The sequence below is a fragment of the Lissotriton vulgaris genome, chromosome 2_1 (assembly GCF_964263255.1).
Source record: "Lissotriton vulgaris chromosome 2_1, aLisVul1.2, whole genome shotgun sequence".
Taxonomy (NCBI): Eukaryota; Metazoa; Chordata; class Amphibia; order Caudata; family Salamandridae; genus Lissotriton; species Lissotriton vulgaris.
Window position 1 is genome coordinate 1,554,333,381 of NC_141687.1, and position 21,176 is coordinate 1,554,354,556.

General features: G+C 41.3%; 1 protein-coding gene across 1 annotated transcript in view; it reads left to right on the plus strand.

Moving 5' to 3' along the window:
* Positions 1 to 21,176, plus strand: part of SLC12A8 (solute carrier family 12 member 8) — a 740,719-nt gene that overhangs the window by 637,712 nt on the left and 81,831 nt on the right. Inside the window, exons 7-9 of the mRNA XM_086957437.1 lie at positions 8,423 to 8,510; positions 11,284 to 11,371; positions 18,993 to 19,139. Of these exons, the coding sequence (XP_086813563.1) occupies positions 8,423 to 8,510; positions 11,284 to 11,371; positions 18,993 to 19,139 (323 nt within the window). The remainder of the gene's footprint in view (positions 1 to 8,422; positions 8,511 to 11,283; positions 11,372 to 18,992; positions 19,140 to 21,176) is intronic.

Below are 21,176 nucleotides of genomic sequence, written 5' to 3' on the forward strand. Positions count from 1 at the left end.
ACCACGGTTTCTGAGCAGAGGGGGGGGGAAGAAGCCAGTGAAATTTCTTTAAGCATATCAGAATCTTGAAACTTCTGGCTGGCAGGTTCTTAATTTAGTGCTCAAAAGTGAGGTTTGGTCTAGCTAGAGACCAAGATTTTTTACTTGAGTCTTAGGAGAGGGAAATGAACTCAGAGAATCAGGCTACTAGGCAGTGGCCACACGTTATATAGGTTTTCTACCACCATCACTTTGGTCTTTCCAACACTGAGCTTTAGGCAGTGAAGGCTCATTCAATGGGTGACATAAGTGAGGCAGAGTTTCAGCTCAGAAGCACGATGACCTTTGGGTTGAGAGAGAGATATCATCCTCTGCATATCATCTGCATAGGTAAGTAAGGTGAAACTAAATGATTCTATGATGTCTCCTTGGTGTTGAATGTGGATGTTGAAAAGTGAAGGGCACAGAGAAGAGCCCTGAGTTAGAGGTAGTGTCTTAGACTATAGCAACTTGAAAATAACGATTTTTTAGAAAAGAAGGGAGCCAAGTTAGGGCATCGCCACAGATCCTGCAATAGGGTCATCTCCTTAATAAGCTGTTGTGGGAGAATGGTAAGAAGGCTATGTTTAGATCAAGCAGACTGCAGAGATACCTACTTATGATACCAATGAATTTTTATGGTTATTAGATACATGATATTATATCTGTCTGAGATGAGTGACAAACAATTAAGAGCAGTATGACGGGAACCTACAAAAACTGGAAGAATGTTGTTTGTGTAAGTAGACAAAAACATACCCTAATGCCAAGAAAAGTTCAATAAAAAGGAAAGATAATAGATCCTACGTAATTTTCAAGGTCTGGTAGTGAAGTAGGTCTGTAGAGTGCCCTTTGGGATTGATCGGGGAAAAGGTGACTCCTCCCAGTAGCTACAGTACCACTTTGCACAGAATATTATAGTTCAGAAGTGTCTCTTTTAGTGGGTCATAGCTAGGAGGAATACCCACAAAGGATAAACCCTCCCTTAAAAATGTGTGTTGTTCTTGATTGAATATATTGACAGCACTAGCAAAATCAGTAAGGTTCTACATAAGTCTGGGCGTGATTTCAGCACTCCTCATTACGCAGAGCTCGCAGAGTTCTGAAAAACTCCGCTCCACGGGGCAGAGTTTTTTCCCTCGCATTCGTCAACGTCAAGTTGGCGAGCGCGAGCAAGAAAAATCCACCTCCCGGCAAGATTTTAACACTTTCGCGATCGCGAACATCAGGCGATCAGATTTCTCATTTCGAGTGGTCGCATATGCTCATGACTGCTCACGTTGAGAAACTTTCCGTTCACATTGAGAAAGCTTCCGCTCGAGTAAAAAGCTACTCAAGCGGCAGAAAGGAAGCAGCGCCTGTACATGGTGCCGTTCGCGATGATTGCACATTGCAGACAAACACCTTGCTCTGCGTAGCGTGGCCGAGTTTTCTTTTGCACTTCGCGGAGTTCCGCGTTTCAGAACTCCACAAACTCTGCCCAGGCTTAGTTCTACACTCCCCCTGACATCGGGAAGGAGAAAAGAACGGAGCAAGATTACATGTCCAGATTTAGAAGATTCCCGGGGATGTAATCTAAACAGCAGCTAAGCAAAACAACTTATAATAGAGGATAATTCTAAAGGAAGAACCCCAGTAGTTGAGAAAAATCAGAAACAAAAATGTAGAACAAGAAGGTTGAAAGTGTGAAGAAAAATCAGGGAACAAATGCGTTGCAACATATTTTGCCTTTTTAAATGACGCCTTTTATATACCTAAGTAGGAACTGACCTCATGGGAAGGGATTCTGCAACAATAGAGTACTAGTATTAGTCAAATGATAATCACAATTCTTTTAAGGGTAAACCACTAAAGTCCCTAAATAAACCTGGGCTTCACCCTCTGGCAACTTGGCACAAAGCAGCTAGTGTTAACTTGGAGGCAATGTGTAAAGTATTTGTGCAGCACTCTAACAGTCATAAAGTAAAAACACAACATCTGAAAAATCCCAAATCAACTTAGTAATTTGAGACTGTTTTAATAATTAAAATAACAGACAGTGGGAAAAAGTCTCACTTTTTGCAGTTTGGGGACAGTAGTAATACACTGTAACACCAGCCATGGGTCCAGGACCTGTGGGGTACCATGTGGGGGATAGGAATCACTAATAGAGGCCAGCAGCAGGGACCAGGACAGGTTCAGTTGGAACTTGGCAGCTTGGCAGTTGCAGGGACAGAGGTCTCTGGAACCTTCTTCTTGTGTCCCTGTAGCTCAAACAGGAGGTCAGCCAGCTGGCCCACGGATGTACTTCTGGAGTCCTGGGTTCAAGGCAAGCAGTTCCAGACTTCCTTCAGGTTCTTCAAATCTGATTCTTCACAGGTCCAGTAGTGTTCTGAGGTGACACCTGTGGGGCCCACCTTTTTGCTCAGTGCCAGTCTGTGGGTAGAGGGGAAACCTTTGTACTACACCTCCTAAATCACTTCTGGTCAGTTCCTCCCCTACCACTGGGTTTAGGGCCAGCCTGACTAGAGAGACAAAAGGAAGGCAAGCCTAGGTGTGAGCTTCATCTTCCAGTGGCAAGGCAGGCATCCTCTGAAGCTTAGGAAGGAGCTGGGCACAGCCCCCAGGCCATCCTATCAAGGGATGGGCCCCTTCTCCATTCCTAGAGGGCCCCCTCTCTCTCAACAAGGTGTGGTGTACTGCAAAGCGCTGAACAGTAATGAGGACAAAACTTATTTCTGTTTGCAAAAGGCATAAACTCAATTAAGCTAATTGTTTGTTTAGTTCTGGGCACAAATTTGATCGTTATAAATGAAAAACCGTAATTACTATTTAGTGAAATAGTACCATAGAAAATAAATGAAGGTAGAGCTGGAAGCCATCATTAAATGAGGCAGTACCTCCTGAAGTATGTAAACAAAGGAGCAATAATAACTCCAACAAATGGCAGAGAATTACATTTTAAAGATGCACCATGATTCAAGAAGGTTGTATTATTAAAAGGAATTTTGTTATTTTTTAAACTTTTGCCATAATTATTTAAATATTTGAGAGTGGAATACAATGGCAACCAAATAATGTGAAGACATTGAAGATTATGTTTTTGTACCTTTTAGAAAGGACGATCTATATGAGGTGCATTGTTCTCCTAGAAACAATATACCATAGCAAATGTGTGAGTGAGTCACAAATTAATTATTTAGAAGGTTTTTATTTTGTTAAACATATATATAGGTGTTAATATTTTGTATTAAATCTTTACAAAACTGTAAAACTGAACCATTGAAAATCGTAAAAACAATAAAAAAGAGATACATTATATGCAAAAAACATTTTGTTCTGTTGTTTTCCATTGTTCATTTACATTGTAGTTAGTTATCTTTGCTGTAATATAAAATGATTTTTTAATCTTAACCGCATGCATTGTTTAATGATATAACCCCACTAATAGGTCCTGATGAGGAAGATGTTGATAGAATCTCTTAACCAATAAGATCCTACAATCTTTAAGGCTAGTTTTATTAAATGTTATCATGAGGATGTTTGCACATGTATTTTTTATTTGTGTTGCTTTCCCCTCACAAAGCTCTGGCATGACTGAAATATATAAAGTTGCAAAATATTTTCTTACACTCTAGGCAAGTCAGCTGGTAATCATAAGCAGGGGAGGCTATAATCTCACGTTGTGCCTGTAGTTCAGGAAAGATGGAGAACATCCTAGAGAACAAATGGTCAAAAGTGAAAACAGAAGTGTACAAGCCCATGGTCTGTCAAGCTTGAGTGAAGGGCTATAATGCTGAGAATCCCATTACTCCCACTCAGTCTCTCTCAATGGGTAGGATGCATGCATATCAATCAATCAGAGAGAAGAAGGGCAAAAAGAGCAAGATAGAGAAAGAGGGGCACATGTCCCACTCATCTACTTCTTTGACTCAGTAAGGAGTTTGGCAGGCTCAGCAAGAATATGGGTCTTGGTTACAGATAAACTAAATAGCAGGTGAGTAAATACAGAGAAGTAACACAACTAGATATACGAAATTGGGTTGACGGTGGTGGAAGCTCTACTCAGGCAACAACCACTGTCCTTATCAGGGTGAACCACAAAAAGTCATTAAATTAACTTGTGCTTGAACCTCTGGTAGCTTGGCATAAAGCAGTCAGGCTTAACTTTAAGCAATGGGTAAAGTATGTATGCAATACATAAACAGTAATAAAGTGAAAATACAACACAAGAAAAATCCCAAACCATTTTAGAAAAGTAAAGAGTGCATTTTAATAAATAGAATTTTACCAGAACAACAAAACTTCAATCTGTGGAACCAGAGATAATCAGTTTGAAAGTTTTGAGGTGCAAATAGCCCCTTAACGCATGAAGCACCACTTGCTGTCATCTAGTCATGCTAGACCGGGGAAAGTCACAAGTTCAGGCTAACCGCGATAAAGCATGGGTCGGACACAGGGACCAGGTTAGTCCTCCTGAACAGTTGCCTACAAAGTCTGGCACAAAGAGATCCATTAGCAATGGAGAATGCAGCAAGGAGGCTGAGCATCACAGCAGTCTTTGCTGTAGTGTGAAGAGCAGGTTGGGCATCACGTATGGTTGTTGGTGTAGCACGAAGAGCCGATCAAGTGTCACTTACAGTCGTTGCCATGGCTTTGCACTGGCGGTCGTCGCAGGCTTTTGTTGCTATAGCGCAAAGTGCTAGTCTTACGCTGGCGGCCGTTACTGGCAGTCGCTGTCTGTGCAAAGAGCAGATCTCACCGTAACTCTGCATTGGTGGTCGTCACGGACGGCAGAGTGTTCATGCAAACGGACCCGCTCATGGTCTTGCGGAGCCCAAACTTCAAGATTTTTCTACTTTTCTCAAGAGGGATAAGGGAGTCACTCCAGCAGAAGTCCTGTTGCAGGCCCAGGTATGTCCAGTTGCAAAAGGTGAGCTGGGCAGTTGCAAGGAGGTCTCTGAAGCTTGGGGTGTCCGTGTAGTCCACAAACGAGGTCAACTAACTCACCCTTGGAGTCACCCTGGTTAGCCTAGGATGGAGGTAAGCAGGTCAAGTCTTCCTTCTCAGGCAGCAAGACAGTCCTTTATGCAGCTGAGTAGTTCTGTAGCCGCAGGCCAGTCCTTCTTCTGTAACTCCCACAGGTCCAGAAGTGTTCTGAAGAGTGGCTCTAGAGATTACCTATTTATACCTGGTGCCAGCCTTTGTGTGGAGGGGCTCCCTATCCTACCCCAACATCCGGTTCTGGAATGTTCATTCCTTCCCCTCTCAAGTCTCTAAACTGTCTGTGGTGAGGAAAGGTAGGGCAGACCTGGTTTCAGGGCCCTTTTGCTTGCAGAGGGCAAGTCCCTTCGAAGTGTAAGAGGGCCTTGGTACAGCCCCTCCCCAGTCATTCTGACAGAATGGCCAATTATGTCCACACCTAAATCCCCTTTGTGTTACCATCTGGAATCAACACACACACCCAAACAGCAGAGCCAGTCACTGTTATGGGACCTAGGACACTAGCAAATGGCCAAATGGTTGAGACAAGAAAATGCCAACTTTCTAAAACTGGTATTTTCAGAATTCTAACTTAAAATCTGACAACACCATCAAAGAGTATTTTAAATTACAATTCATTTGTGTGTAAACAGCATAACTACATCTGCTCTCAGTCCAAAGTTTTCACTGACTAAATGTAATAAGGTAAGCCAGTATTATTCAATATTAGAGAAAGGCCTTACACTTTAGGAGTTTTTCACTGGCAGGACATGTAAGACCTAAGCACACATATCCACTTTTTAAATACAATGCACCCTAATCTAGGTACTTTAGGGCCTATCTTAGGGGTGACTCATCAGTATTAAAAAGGAAGGTTTAGGCCAGGTCAAAATGACAGTTTAAAATTGCACTACTGGCTGCATTGGTAGACCTGAGACATGTTTTAAAAGGATACTTTAGTGGGTGGCAATATGAGTGCTACAGGACTAGTAGCATTTAATTTACAGGCCTGTGGGACATGTGGCACCATTTACTAGGAACTTACAAGTAAACTAAATGTGCCAATTAGATGTAGGCAAATTGTACCATGTTTGAAGGCAAGAGCACAAACAATGGTTCACAGTAATAAACAGCACAGTCGTAAATCCAAAAATATTGAATTCAGCAAAACATGTAGGGTGAAGGCAAAATGTTTGGGGATACCACGCCAAGGATGCCAGGTCTCACACTAACAATTTAGAAATTAGCTTTTTTTTTACCAAACTTGTTGGCAGGTTGCACTGCAACAAGCCCCCCCGCCCCCCGCTGACCAATGTATAGGTGTGAACATCCACAATCCCCAGAGAGACCGTATTTCCAGATGAAAGAGGCATGATCAGAACAAACAAGCAGAACAATAAGAACTCTGCTTAAACCCACAAACACCTGGGAACTGGAAAAGGGAAAACACAAAAAATGTGAAGGGATCGGTATTTGGTGCTGAACTAGCTGGATTAGAAAGCCATACAACACAACAGAAAGTCGACTGTCATCTTCTGCATGCTAACTTCATGCCTAAATACTCCCGCTGCCTAGATCTCACTGGAAGTGGTTATCCTAACCGGGAAGTGAGGAAAGAAAGTGGTTAGCGGTCTAGTTCTTGAGTTTAATCTCCATTAGATGTTTTTTTCTGCCTCCATCCAACTATGAGCCAATTTTTCTGGTATGTGAAAGTGTTTTCGCAATATGTAGTCTGCCCTTGTTTCTTCCGTGTTGTCTGTGATCTCCCACCAAGGCTTGTGCAATCCTTCCTTGTACAGTCAGGCAGACCCTGCCTCACATTCCTGATGTGGTCTCTCAGAGACTTCAGGCAGCATGCAGTGGCCCATTACCCACAAAAAGTAACTCCAGGGACAGCATTTCAAAGGCTGACCTTTCTGTACCATGAAATGCATGCACAATAAAATTAAAATACATAATTGGTCTAATGCACCCTATTAACCTCCGTCAATAGAATACAGAATTGATGTTTCTAGTTTGACGACCCTGTGAAGGGGCTTACCACTACTGTAGACCCACCTTGTATATTCACCCCTGCCATCCTTTCAATCCACCATTTTAACTGCTCTTCAACCTCTCCCATCTCAACCCTTACAACTCCACCATTTTCAGACTCGCCAGATACTCCACATCTCCTTCCTTCCTCATTAAAGTTTTTATCCCAGTGCCAACCTGTAGCCCAACCACCTTAATCTCTGTAACAATCACTAATATTCCAATACTAGACAGCAGACCAGCGACACAGACATTCTTGATCTAGCCTCACTGTTCACTTGAGCCAAACTTCTATCTAGCCCACTGGACAACTGCACTTCCCTATCCACCAACCTCTCCCCACCTCTCAGTCTAGCACCTTAGTGTTACCATGCTGGTCTGAACGGGCAGATGGGTATGCGATGGACAAGATACTACCAGCGATATTTGTTGTTATGTTCTGCAGCAGTAAGTTGAGAAAGATTCTTCTTAAGAGTTTTTATACAACAATGAAGTGTCCTAAAGACAATGGGGCCTATTGACTAATATAAATTTGGTCGTAAGTGTATACTTACCATTCAATTTACCTTATGCTTGCCAGGAATTCTTAAAGAGATTCCTGGCAGGCGCAAGCACTTTTACGAGTGCGGAAGTCCCTGCCCCCTCAGGGAATGGGAATGTAGGCATTCCCGGGTTTTCCAAGGCATGATCTGTCTTGCAAGTTTGTGAACATCCACAAACACCTAGGTTTGCGAACACTCACAAACTAATATCATTAATCTTTCCCGCATGGAAAGATTATAATTTAATCCAGCACAGTGCTGGTGTAAATACTCTTTCCAGGATGGGAAGTGTAGTGAAGCACTCCCATATTTGGAGGGAGTGTATAGGAAGAGTTTTTTTCATGGGGAAAAATATTTTACCCATGGAGAATAAAAAGCAAAACTATGTTCATTTGCACAGGAAATCCAGTACCCCCTGTGAAGAGTTCTCTGCTGTGAACATCTCAGTACAGTGGAAATGGAGTAGTGGTTGGAATATCACACACTTTTCCCACAGTCTTCACGAAGCCTGCTCCTGGTTTAACTTTCTCTGCAGATCACTGGAAATCTGTGTGAATTCCGAAATGTAGCAAATCTATACTTAGACCGCGATGTAAATCTCTCTTTTGCGAATCGGCTCCTCTATGTATGAAGAACACATCCACCCCATCGTATATGGATGCAATGAAACCTTCTGTTTGAGCGCTACCAATCAGTACACCAACTTTGTAGACTTCAGAAGCTGTATTCATCCCAGGATCTGTGTTCTGCTCAGCTGGGGTTGAGAGATACCTTGAGAAGTTCAAAGCTCAGGCAGCAGTAAAGATACTTGTCTCTTGTTAGAATCGTATCATAAAGATAACGGTGTTTCTTCTTCTGCATGTCAGGTGTTATGGCTGGATTCAACATGAGTGGAGATCTTCAGCGGCCTGCCTCCAATATTCCTATAGGAACTCTGACAGCCGTAGCCATCTCGTAAGTACCTGGAGAGGATACAAGGAATGCATCTTCACTGGGATGCCCTTCTTGGAAACGTTCCACGTTACATCGCATGCAGACTCTTTACTTCACATTTGTTGTACTTGAAAGACTCATTCCAATTGTTAGCACAATTGCAAACAGCCTTTTATTCAGCTGCAATCTTAAAAATAAATAGCCTTCAGCTTATGCATTTCTTCCCTTAACTCCTCCTGCTAGGCTGCTGTCATTGGAGAGTCACTAATAGATAAGCTATATCGCCAAAGCATCATGTATATTATTAATTGGTGTCTTTTTTTGCTATACATTGCATTAAGAATATTAAAAAGAAATAAAAAAAAGTGTATGTATTGATAACATAATGATTATCACTTAGCATGGCAATTATGTTTAGCAATTAGTTCTGATCTCTTATATATACTTTCCATATTTGGGGTGGTGTTTATATATGAAAATATTTGAGAGCAGTGTATAATGCATGGGTGCACATCACACTGAGTACTTCTTTAGAGCCAACAAAGGTATGAGATGTTCTTGTTTTGAGTCATCCTAAAAAAAAAAGAGTAACCCGTATTACAGCAATGAATACAGCATTATGTCCAATTTCGGCCAAAATGATGTACCCCCCTCTGTTAATTGAGAGACCAGTAATAAAATTAAGTTACACTTCTCCTTAATTTCCGAAGAGTGGAATCTCCCAAATAGTAATTTAAGGTGCTAACATTTCAGTTTATACCACTGCCTATTACAGTTATTACTATTGCCTAGTACCGACCATTAAAGGCGCGCTCCAGCATTAAAGGCAAGAGCCCAAGATGAGCACCTTTTGCTACTGTGGGCTATAAAGCTATTAGAACATTCTGCCTCTTGAGGGCAGACTGCCTTAGTTAGAAAAACAAAGTCCTCTCAGAGCCTGAGGGGATTGAACCCCGCAGGCTCTGAAGCCTTTTTAGGTCAAAGCCGTTTGCTAATGACTTTTTCGGGACCTTCTGAAAACGTCCCTAGGAATGCATTCTGCTTATAGCTTACCATTTGCTTTGTGTTTTGTAACTCATATTGCCTGCTTTCTATTTGCTGGCATTATTTGTTTTAGACTATCTAACTTGAGTTTGTCCCTCACTGGAGCATAGCCTATTTACTGTATTATTCCATGTTTGCTCACTTTCTGTAAAAAGGCCTTTAAAGCTTGTTCTTATCTTCTTACATTTGCTGTACATTCAAACTATTTTGTGACAGCTTAGAACATCAAACATTGTGCTGCTTCTGCCCCCGTTTTTACTTGGAAAATCAATATTTACAACAAGCATAGAGGAAAAAATAACAAGACAATTTTAAAATAAAATCTCTGCCAAAATTCACAAGCATCTATTGCATCACTGTTATGCCCTGATTAGCAGAATCATCCAAAAGATTTACTGTTTTGAAGTTCTAAAAACACCTGGGAAGAATAAAGGATATTGGTTCCAGCCTGGTTTCGATCTTGCACACTAGTTGAAGAACAGCGTTCTAGAAATTTGAGGTCTGTCAATACAATTCAATATGTCAAATTCTTCATATTTTTGGATTGGCTATCCTTTGTGGTCTAGGACAAGAACTGACGTTTTCAGTTAGTTCTTCACTCACTGAAGTAAAAAAGTGTATGCTGTATACTTGGGGGAACTTCTTGGTGGCTCCCATGCCTCTCAACTGTTCTTCTCCTCAGCGGTCCTCTCTTCCACCAATTCAGTATAGCGTTAGTATACCATTACTGCAACTTCTAAACGTTTTGCTGACACAGTAGGTGGACTCTTCATTTAAAATATTCTTACGCCAAGCCCAGGCCACTCTGCCAAGATGAATATAATTTAAGAAATTCATCCTGGAACTCATATCATTCTTGAATTTCTGAAAGCCGTCTCGTATATAGAGAATAAGTCTCCATTCAGTAAACTTACTCATGCTTGGACAGTTATAAATTATTCTGCTCATTTTCAGAGTCAACCATATTTGGAAGCACATTTTGTGGTGTTACTCAAAATAAAACTAAAGTTTTTCCTGTGTGGACTGTTTCCTGCATTTGAGTTTGGTCAATCCTGGATTGACCATACGTGGTAAAACATGTATAGATTGTGTAATTTCATGCAGGAGTCAACCTTGCAACTTAATGAGTTTGGTGCACTCTTTTAAACAAGCCCAGAAGTCTCTGTTTCAGAGGTGACCATCAACAGCCGAGAAAGCTGCTGAGAAACTTCTGAACGCAACTGTGACAAATAATTATTGCTTCCACAAACAACTGCAGTTGACAATCAATTAATTATAGTACTTCAGATGCAACTATATGTAGGCAAATCATGATTAGCAATGTTTTTAGCTTTTATAATATAGGACTGGCTTGCAATGTGTTGAAGGTTTTATTCTTGCATTTTTACTCATTTATTCTGTTTGGTTTTACATTGGTTATTTGATACAATTCCGATAAATCAATAAGGGTTTTTGTGTAATGCTTATCATAGTTTCTTTCCTTTAGGTCTGGCATTAGGCAAGACCTTTTGATTTTTTTCCTCTAAATTATATGTATAATTTACTTATAGGGGTTTTCTTCCAGCCCTCTATACCCATTGTGCCATTCACATTTTTTTTCTGCCCACTGCAGCACACAGCAAGAGACATTGTTTCATCACATTTAATCCATTGGCTAACTTCACTGTGAGTGATGGCATTCTGCCCTTTCACGAAGAGCAAATCCACACAAAGTAGCTTCCTTACAGTTTTCTTTTGTTTTCTGTTGCAGGTGGTTCTTCTACATAATATTTGTATTTTTGCTTGGGGCCATTTGCACCAGGGAGTCTCTACGGTATGATTTTTTGATTGCAGAAAAGGTAAATATTAAATTCACTTTCCATAATCCAACTATCTTCTACATGTTATTGATTTAGGTTTAATTATTGTCTGATGAATATTAAAGAAGGTGATAGAATAAGCACATTTCTAATTTTAAATAACTTTAAGTAAGCCTAACATCCAAATATGTTTTTTTTTTCAGCTGTAAATAAATGTTCCCAGTCCCATGGTTAAGATGGGTGGCGTGCTATTATCTGTGCTCATTGATAATACTGATTTTTTTAAAATAATGTTTTTATTAAGTCTTTTGTTTTCTGTCAACATAGAAGCCATCTTTTCATAACAGTAGGATACATCAACAACCCCTCCAAAAATACAGTTGTATCAACTCACAATGGATAATACTGATTGTTTAACCAGCTTAAAAAAAGTATAACTAGTCCTTTCTTTACTTAAAATTTAAAAGTGAAACACAGTGGAAGGCAACAAATTCTCTACAACATAGCAAAATAATTGCCTTTACAACAGAAAAAAACACTTAAAAAGCATTAGCCAGTTTCCAGGCTGTCACATCTTTGAATACATCCTGCTTTCCCGCCTCTTCTTTTGTCTTGAGTATTAACTGTCAGTGATTAAACCTGAACTTAGTGCATCTGAGTGCACCGAACCAGAGACAAACCAAATTGGTAAATTCAGTTGATGAACATCAAGCCTTTCTGAACAGTAGGTCCAGTAAATCTTGAATTTAACTTCTGATAGCTTAAAAAGATCGGGATCTCAGACCTTGAAGGAAATCGAGTACACACACAAAATCAGACAGTGCAGCAGAACATATTCACAAAAAAGCGAAAATAATCAATATGCAAAACAACAGTTGATGGACAGAATGCAGAACAATGTCATACATTCACCCCAGTACAGAGATCTGGGCCTAAATCCATCGTTTTTTTGCACTCCACACATCCCCAGTTCAGACATGGCCATATGCAAATCAGCCTTGACCCTGTGTCTCATGGGAACAGTCCAGCCCGAACTGCCAAGCCATGTCTTTCCTGGACCGGAATCAAGCATCCTAGAACCGGTTTCTGGCTATCAGCCATCTTCAGCCAGGATAGCTTGACTCCAGTGGTGTGGAGAGCATGGGACTCACGTCTGAGCATACCCATCCCACTCGGGGTGACAAAATGCAAAACAACAGTTGATGAACAAAATGCAGAACAATGTCATACATTCACCTCAGTACAGAAATCTGGGCCTAAATCCATCATTTTTTTGCACTCCACACCACCCCAGTTCAGACATGGCCATATGCAAATCAGCCTTGACCCTGTGCCTCATGGGAACAGTCCAGCCCGAACTGCCAAGCCATGTCTTTCCTGGACTGGAATCAAGTATCCTAGGACCGGTTTCTGGCTATCAGCCATCTTCAGCCCGGATAGCTTGACTCCAGTGGCGTGGAGAGCATGGGACTCACGTCTGAGCATACCCATCCCACTCAGGGTGACAAAATGCAAAACAACAATTGATGGACAGAATGCAGAACAATGTCATACATTCACCCCAGTACAGAGATCTGGGCCTAAATCCATTGTTTTTTGCACTCCACACCACCCCAGTTCAGACATGGCCATATGCAAATCAGCCTTGACCCTGTGCCTCATGGAAACAGTCCAGTCCGAACTGCCAAGCCATGTCTCTCCTGAACCGGAATCAAGCATCCTAGGACCGGTTTCTGGCTATCAGCCGTCATCAGCCAGGATAGCTTGACTCCAGTGGTGTGGAGAGCATGGGACTCACGTCTGAGCATACCCATCCCACTCGGGGTGACAAATGTAAAAACAACAGTTGATGGACAGCATTCAGAACAATGTCATACATTCACCCCAGTACAGAGATCTGGGCCTAAATCCATCTTTTTTTGCACTCCACACCACCCCAGTTCAGGCATGGCCATATGCATATCAGCCTTGACTCTGTGCCTCATGGGAACAGTCCAGCCCGAACTGCCAAGCCATGCCTTTCCTGGACCGGAATCAAGCATCCTAGGACCGGTTTCTGGCTATCAGCCATCTTCAGCCAGGATAGCTTGACTCCAGTGGTGTGGAGAGCATGGGACTCACGTCTGAGCATACCCATCCCACTCAGGGTGACAAAATGCAAAACAACAGTTGATGGACAGAATGCAGAACAATGTCATACATTCACCCCAGTACAGAGATCTGGGCCTAAATCCATCATTTTTTTGCACTCCACCCCACCCAGTTCAGACATGGCCATATGCAAATCAGCCTTGAATCTGTACCTCATGGGAACGGTCCAGCCCGAACTGCCAAGCCATGTCTTTCCCGGACCGGAATCAAGCATCCTAGGACCGGTTTCTGGCTATCAGCCATCTTCAGCCCGGATAGCTTGACTCCAGCGTTTTTTTGCACTCCACACCACCCCTGTTAAGAACTGCGTAATTGTTTCCAACAGTAAATAGTCCACCTTTATGGAATCAGAATAGGCAAATAACATGTTCGGAAGCATAGAAGACCCAGACACGCCCACAAAATTAAACAGTCCTTTTATGTTGGATATAACTCTTGAGAAATTCACTCTACAAACCCTGATGGCAGAGTTCAAACAGTCTTTTGCAGAGTTATACTAATTTTAGCTATCACATTGCAAAAAATATTAGCTTTTGGTCTGATTTATAATTTTACAGCGTCTCATCGTTATAACTACAGAATCAGTTTGAACCCACAATCTGCATCATCAGTCAATATTATTCCCGTAATTTAAGCTGGGGCCTCTTCAAGAAAGTACTGTACTTATTTAGCATTTACTTAAGTTCACCAGACAATAAATGACTACTTCTGCTTCAAGGTAATTGCAGAGATACTCAGAGCCTTGACCTTCAGATGCAGTTTTTAGGGCACCAGGCACCTTAATATTGTCATTTTAAAAGGTAAATCTTTCAAGAAAAGATCATTATGTAGACATTCAAGGAATATGTCCAGAACAACTCCCGAGGCCCAAAGTTGGGGGAACCTGAGGGTTTGTTCTGTTGTAGCACCTGCAAAAAGTGACGCAACAAGTGGGTGGTTCCTGACGGAGGAACTCACTTTATATTTGTGACCTGATGAAGCTGCCAACCTGTGCATGTTTACTTTTTTATGGAGTTACTCATAGAGGCCTTCTTTGACATAAACAATGTATACAAAGTTATATCTGCTGCAGCAAAATGAACACTTCTTCCCACAGACCACTCAAATCAATTTTCCCAAGTTCATCTGTTACTTTTTGTGGCCTCTGGGGCCGAAGGCAACCTGATGAAGATTGATACCACTGCCTTTGGATAAAAAACACCCTAATGCATTCAGAAATTCTTCTGGGTGCCAGGGTCAGGGTCTTCTGAAATGTTGAAACCCTTGATACACACCTTCAGGGATCGTAAACTGGAAGGTACACCCTAAACACTATCTTCCAATTTGCGATTTGTTATGTACTCGGACACCTATTTTGTGATTTGGTAACTAATTACCGAATCACAATTTAGGTTTGTATATACCCAAAAAGTTTTTTACTGTCACCAATGCTCGGATTTTGTGAGCAGCAGCCTTTCTGACCGCAAAATAGCTTTGTATATAAGGACCATAGTAACTCAAGCACACACTTAATTACTGCAGTACATTGAATGTGTGAAACCCATGCTTGGTGCACATTTTGTCTCTGCAGGATCATCGTGCAGCAGCCATTTGAACACGCTTGATGTCCCAGCCTAGACACAATCATGGATATGAGGCATATTTGCACTTTTGGCAGTGCAGCTTGGCATGGGTCTGGGCTCAGCCATAACTGTTTGCTCACCCACAGGTCAGGTAGTTCTGTTCATGGTCACTGCAGACTTTGGGAATTGCCACAGCGAAGGGTGCTAAGGTCAGAGTTGCACTAACGAGATAATTTTACCCTGGAAACGTAGGATCTGCAGGTAAAACATGACACTCGTAAATTAATCTGCAGGGAAACTTGTTCTGTGAATGTGCCAGACTCACAAAGCCATGCAACCAAAACAGGAAATTCCTAAGGCAGAGTTTAAAGGTTCTGAATACAATTCAGACAGCCCCCGCATGAGAGATGTAAAAACAATGACTTAGCTTAGATAAACTTCGGACAGAACTTGTCTGGGGCAATGACTGACGTAGAAGCTTGTTAAATAAAGTGAGACTCCTTTATATGTCAACTGTCCCGATTCAGGCGGGAAACTCCCATTTATTAAAATCCCAAAATGGCTTAATTGAATCTGTCCCCCTCCTGGCGACAGAGGACAGGCTGACTAGGTGTTACAGACTTTGGATTGCAGAATCTAGGGCACAAATTCAGTGGTCAGGTTGAGAAATAGGAATTAACCAAACAATACGGGCATGGACCATAGGAGAGTGGGGGATGTGGGTCTATAGTGATGATCTTTAGTGGGGGATGTGGGTCTATAGTGATGGTCTTTAGATCAGAGTGGGAACATAGAGATTTAGAAGTGGAAACCAACAAGGTGATTCATACGCTGTTCACGATGGGTGAGGGAAGGAAAATGGTATCCTGGTTCTATAAATACAAATCAAATTTAGAAGGACTAAGAGACAAATGAAACGCTGATTTTGGGTAGCGAAATGGAGGAGGGAGACTGGCAGAAAACATGGGGTTACGCACAGCCTCCATGAAGATTTAAGTACACTCAGTTTATTTACCTTCACAGAAGGTAGAAAGACTCCTAGAAAGACTCCCAAGAGGTGACGTAAGCGAAGGCTTCTTATGCATGGTACTGGATTGGCCAGTGGCTGCTGAGCTCTGAGGAGTCATGAGTTTCATGTGTAAAAGTTTGAGTGGATTGACTCCAAATAACCCTACTTGCTGTACCCCAGGGGAAATAAAGCTTTATCATATTTGTACATTGAACACTACTGATGGCCAAAAGGGAGATTGTCGTGCCCTGGAAAGCACCGGTCACCACTCACTTACGTCAGCTGTAGCAAGCTGTGTCAAAATGAGCCATCCTTGAGAGTGTGGCATTCCACAGGGAAGAAACAAGAGGTCTGCGTAAGAAGCTATTGCCAACCTTTGAGACAAGATATTACAAACATATGTGACGGAGAAAAGAATTGATGACAAACAGGAATGAAAGACTATACTCACTGAACCAGATGCGAAATATGGTGCATTAAAATGGAAAAAATGGGGAAGCAGTGGAGAACTGTGAAATACTTGAGGTACAAATATACAGCTAAACACAAACCCAGATGTACTGTTCTGCCTTAGCTGTATAAAACCACCGTTCCACAGGCACCATAATATATTTGATGACTCCACTCTGCACTCAAGCCTTATTACTGATAGCAAGCATGGAGTGCATATGGCTTCTTGGTTACAATGATGTTTTTGTATTAATATAGTTCCGACTGTTTTACAAAAGTGACAAACAAATATGAAGACGACACCTGTAATTACATTGCAGGGAAATACTGTCCATGTCATTGCGTTTCTGGAACTTTACCAAGTTTATGAATGACGTAAACAAATTCAATAGAAATTTATATATTTTTAAACTCATAACTGAGTTTACTCATGAAAGACAAATAAAGAATATGAGCAAGTCTGAGTTTGATTTACAAACATTGAACTGCTTTACGTAGCAGATACTAACCCGGTGTTTTTCTGTTTTACAACCACTCATTACCTATTTTGCAGTGGATTTGTGGCCTTCTACTGTCATAAGAATATAATGGGGTACAAATAAATTCCAAATTAGATGAGGTTTGTGGGACCGCGTACACGAAATTGCTTCGATATTAATATTTACGCTTAATAGTAATCATAAAGTGTGAAGTCACTAAAATACCCATGATTGGAAAAAGTCAAAATATGTCACTAGTTATGTTTGTCCGCAATAGTAGTTAATATAGTGATAGTCCCTTTTTTGCATTGTGAAACAGTAATGTTTTGGTCAAATCACAGATTGCTGCTTTGAGGGTGTCCAGTCTGTGTAATTGTTTTTTCAACTTCTTCGTACGCCTGAAAATCACAATAGTTACTTTGAGGTCAATTGTAATCAAATCAGTGTGTCCTCAGGGTGCTTTAGAGATGATTTGGAAAACTCTGCTGGTGAGCTCTACAACTAAAGTGACTTGATTTCAACGGAGACAGGATACTAAATTCTTGCCGATAGAACATTACATCATTGATATTAGTTGATAGTGACCAGCAGTTACTGCACTTTATAGACTTGAGTGAACATTCGCCTTAAAAGTTGTTTTAAGTGGTCAATTAGGTTGTCCTTTGCCTGTGGTCATCAATTATCTATTGGGTGATCTTCAAATGTAAACTCAAGCCCTCAACTACTTATATTTTCCTTCAGGAAGAAGCATTTTCTTTATCAATAAACTTAGTTGTCTTTTGTGACGCACAATTTTTGACTGTGAGATGTTTGCAGGCACATTCTGTATACAATTATAGGTATATTTTTAAAAAATGCCACAGGGACTGGATTGCTCGTGTGTTTTAGGTCGCATTACTTTGCATACCCAATGCTGTCATACAGAGATCAACAACAAACCAGTCTTATGTGTTAAGATATTTCCAAAATACAAAGAACAAGGTTTTTCTTACTTTGCAGGCCGTTTTTATGCCTGAAAAACAAAACCAAAGATTGCATTCTCGTCTGCTTTACTCTAGAAAGAAAATAAAAATAGCTATTTTGCCCACTGGATGCTCAAATTAACCTTATACTTCTTAGCTTAGCCGTCCAATGAGGGTGGGCCTTTGTGATGGGTGATCCCAGTGAAGTCAATTGAGGATACGTTTTTTTGGAATCTAAGCTAGTTCGCAGGTGGCCCTCTCCATTCAAGTCCGTCGTAAGCAAGTATTTGGCATGCTGGGCGAGTGAGTAGAGCAGTATGGATTCCACTAATTCCATTTATAAAATTGAAGACACGTTAAGAAAAACAGATGGAGAAGTGTGGCTCAATGATTAGAGCGGCAGACCCTGATGAAGAGATCTTGCCCGGGACCAGGGTTCAATTCCCCGCCTCGGCGGGTCTTGGGCTCAAAATTCCACGGACCTGATAATTCTCGCCTCGGTGCCTATTCCAATCATGGAGTCCCATTCTGCAACTCTGGGCAATAGCTTGCCTAATCTCCACAACGGCCCCCACAACGCTAAGGATGCCTGGCCTCCACGTTGGGAGTGCCCAGGAGTGGACGCCTCACAGGGAAAGCCAGGATGGCTTCCACAGCGGTATTCGTACAAGCGCCTTGAGACCCTTGCGAGTGAGTAGTGCGCTATACAAGTATCAATTTACAATTTTTACAATTTTACAATTTACATACTTACAAAAGTTAAAAGTAAGATAGATGAAAAGAGTTTTTGATTAGGAACTCCAGAGACAGTAAAAACCTCATAGTAAGCAACAACCTGTTATAATTTAGAAAAATATATAAGTTCCTATATTAAATAGAAACAATCTACTGTACTTTCTTTCACTAAGCAAGGTCTTTTCACTTAGAGACTTCTTTTATGTGCTGGTTCATTCACACTTGTGGTTATCCTAATGCCTAATTAAAAAAGATCAAAGACCTTCAAAACTATACACCTACTTTTAATTTTCTGTTTTGCTTCCATTATAGGTGTCCCTTGTAGGGTTCCTGTTTTTGCTGGGGCTGTACATTTCATCGTTGGCATCCTGTATGGGCGGTCTGTATGGAGCACCTCGAATACTTCAGTGCATTGCTCAAGAAAAAGTAATACCAGCCCTTGCACTCCTTGGACATGGGGTTAGTTATATAATATGGAATAAGTTATTATGAGAAGATTCTGCTTCAATATGTCTTGTGAGAGAAAGTTCTTTCGAGATGCCATGGACAGTACCAGCTCAGCATTTGTGAGCCATAGAATATATTAATGGTCCCCGGTTACCAGATTAGTACAGTACTACTTGCTTTATCTCCGTCATCACCCTTTTCACATAATTCCTTCTGGCATTTCCATTAACTGCTTGATTAACTTTGATCCTCTTGCAGCGGATGACAGTAAGCCCACCCTTCATTCTCTTAAATCAGGATCTACATTAGAGACCTGCCGGGCTCAGATCCTTCACTTGGCATTGGATGAACTAGTCTTTCCTATTGGAGTCTGGTGCAGTCAATCATTCCATCATGTGTGCGTTGCTTTGTCTTGGAAACGGGTTTTGGTGATCCCACTACTTACAAAATCTAGTTTCATCTGTAACATTTGGCCTTTATCTGTATGAACTGTTGCGCCCAATGTAGTAGAAAAAGAAGCTTATTGCATTTAGTGATACAAGCAGCATTCTCGACTGCCTAAAGTGACTTTGGTTCTCTGCATGGCACTGAGGTCACGCTGTTTCCTTCCACAATAAGCTACGGGTCATTTTGAATCAGGGAGAATACTTCCTGATCTTCGTGGGTCTGTCTGCAGTCTTCGATACTGTAATGCATTTTACTCACTGGATTCAGAATTAGTTCTTAGGCCTTCATTATGGGACCTACCTAAGCTGTTGCTCTTCCTCCTTTTCAGCCCTACTTCGCCATCTTTCATGCAGCATTCTGCAAGGCTCCTCTTGTAGTCCTACTATATTAAATTTGTTTGTAGAACCCTTGGCTATACTCATACAATCCTTCAAGTTTTCTTTTAAGGCTTATGATCGCTTTCATAAAGCAGCTTAAAATTTACCTAATCTGTCTGTCTGATCAACCTTTTTTGCTGCAAAACCCTGTCCTCTTGCTGACCATCCAAGTTTCTCCCTTCTCCTCTCCTATTCCATCATTCATCTTACTTCCTCCTTCAGTCTGATGAAGATTTACTGTTCTAAATCTTGTCTCATTGTGATCTTCTCAAACTGTTACTTGTACTTGTGTTATGCAAAATGCCCTTGGGTGCTACTGCATTATTCAAGAACTTCTAATAAATAAATATCGATGGAACATAAATTACATGCGGTCAGACTGTAATCTTCAGATTGTTAAGGCCATCTTTTGCAATTGTCTGACTGGGGTTTTTGAATTGGAAAATTATCTTGAATTCATTTCTAATACAAAAGTACATCTCACCGTACCTGCTACTATGGTTGGTGGCCATCCAACATAGGTACTTTTCCCTGACTGTAAAAGTGTACTGAATTAGGTGTTTCTCTTTAATCATTCAATGTCCCTATCCCCACAGATCATCACCCTCATTTCTAAATGTTTTTAAGGTTGTTAATAAAAATACTTCTACTCCTTACTGCATTGTACCAGTACAATGTAATCCAGTTAGTGATTGGTTAGTCCGAGGCTAGACAACTGTCACTCACTGTAACCTTGCCTCCTAGCCTAACCAACCAAAATGCTGTCAGTCACCTATTGCTAAACCTCTCACAACATGCTCCCATTTCGTGGCACCTTACCGAGGTGCAATGAGCACCTTGCCAAGAGGCTCTGGTCTCCAGTAGCAAAGTGCTATGCACAGGAGGAGCCTTCGCAGCTGCACAAGGCAGGGGATAGTAAGGGAGCCATCTTGTGCAGAGGGCTTGCTTGTGTTATGCCCCGTGTAGGACTCTCTAATTATCATTAATCAGACTTTTGTAAATTCCTAAAATCTCCGACATTCTAACAGGCACATGAGGCGAACTTACCTTCTCCTGAGTCACATTAAAAATTAGAACTTCTTGTCACTCTGTTTTTTATAAATGGGGTGAATGACACACTGGCTTGCCGTAGATTTTTGACAACCCGGTTGCCCCAGTATTGGAACTTATATAGATTCCCATAGCTTGTATCATTCCCCGTCGTCGGAATGGGAGTCTCGGTAAC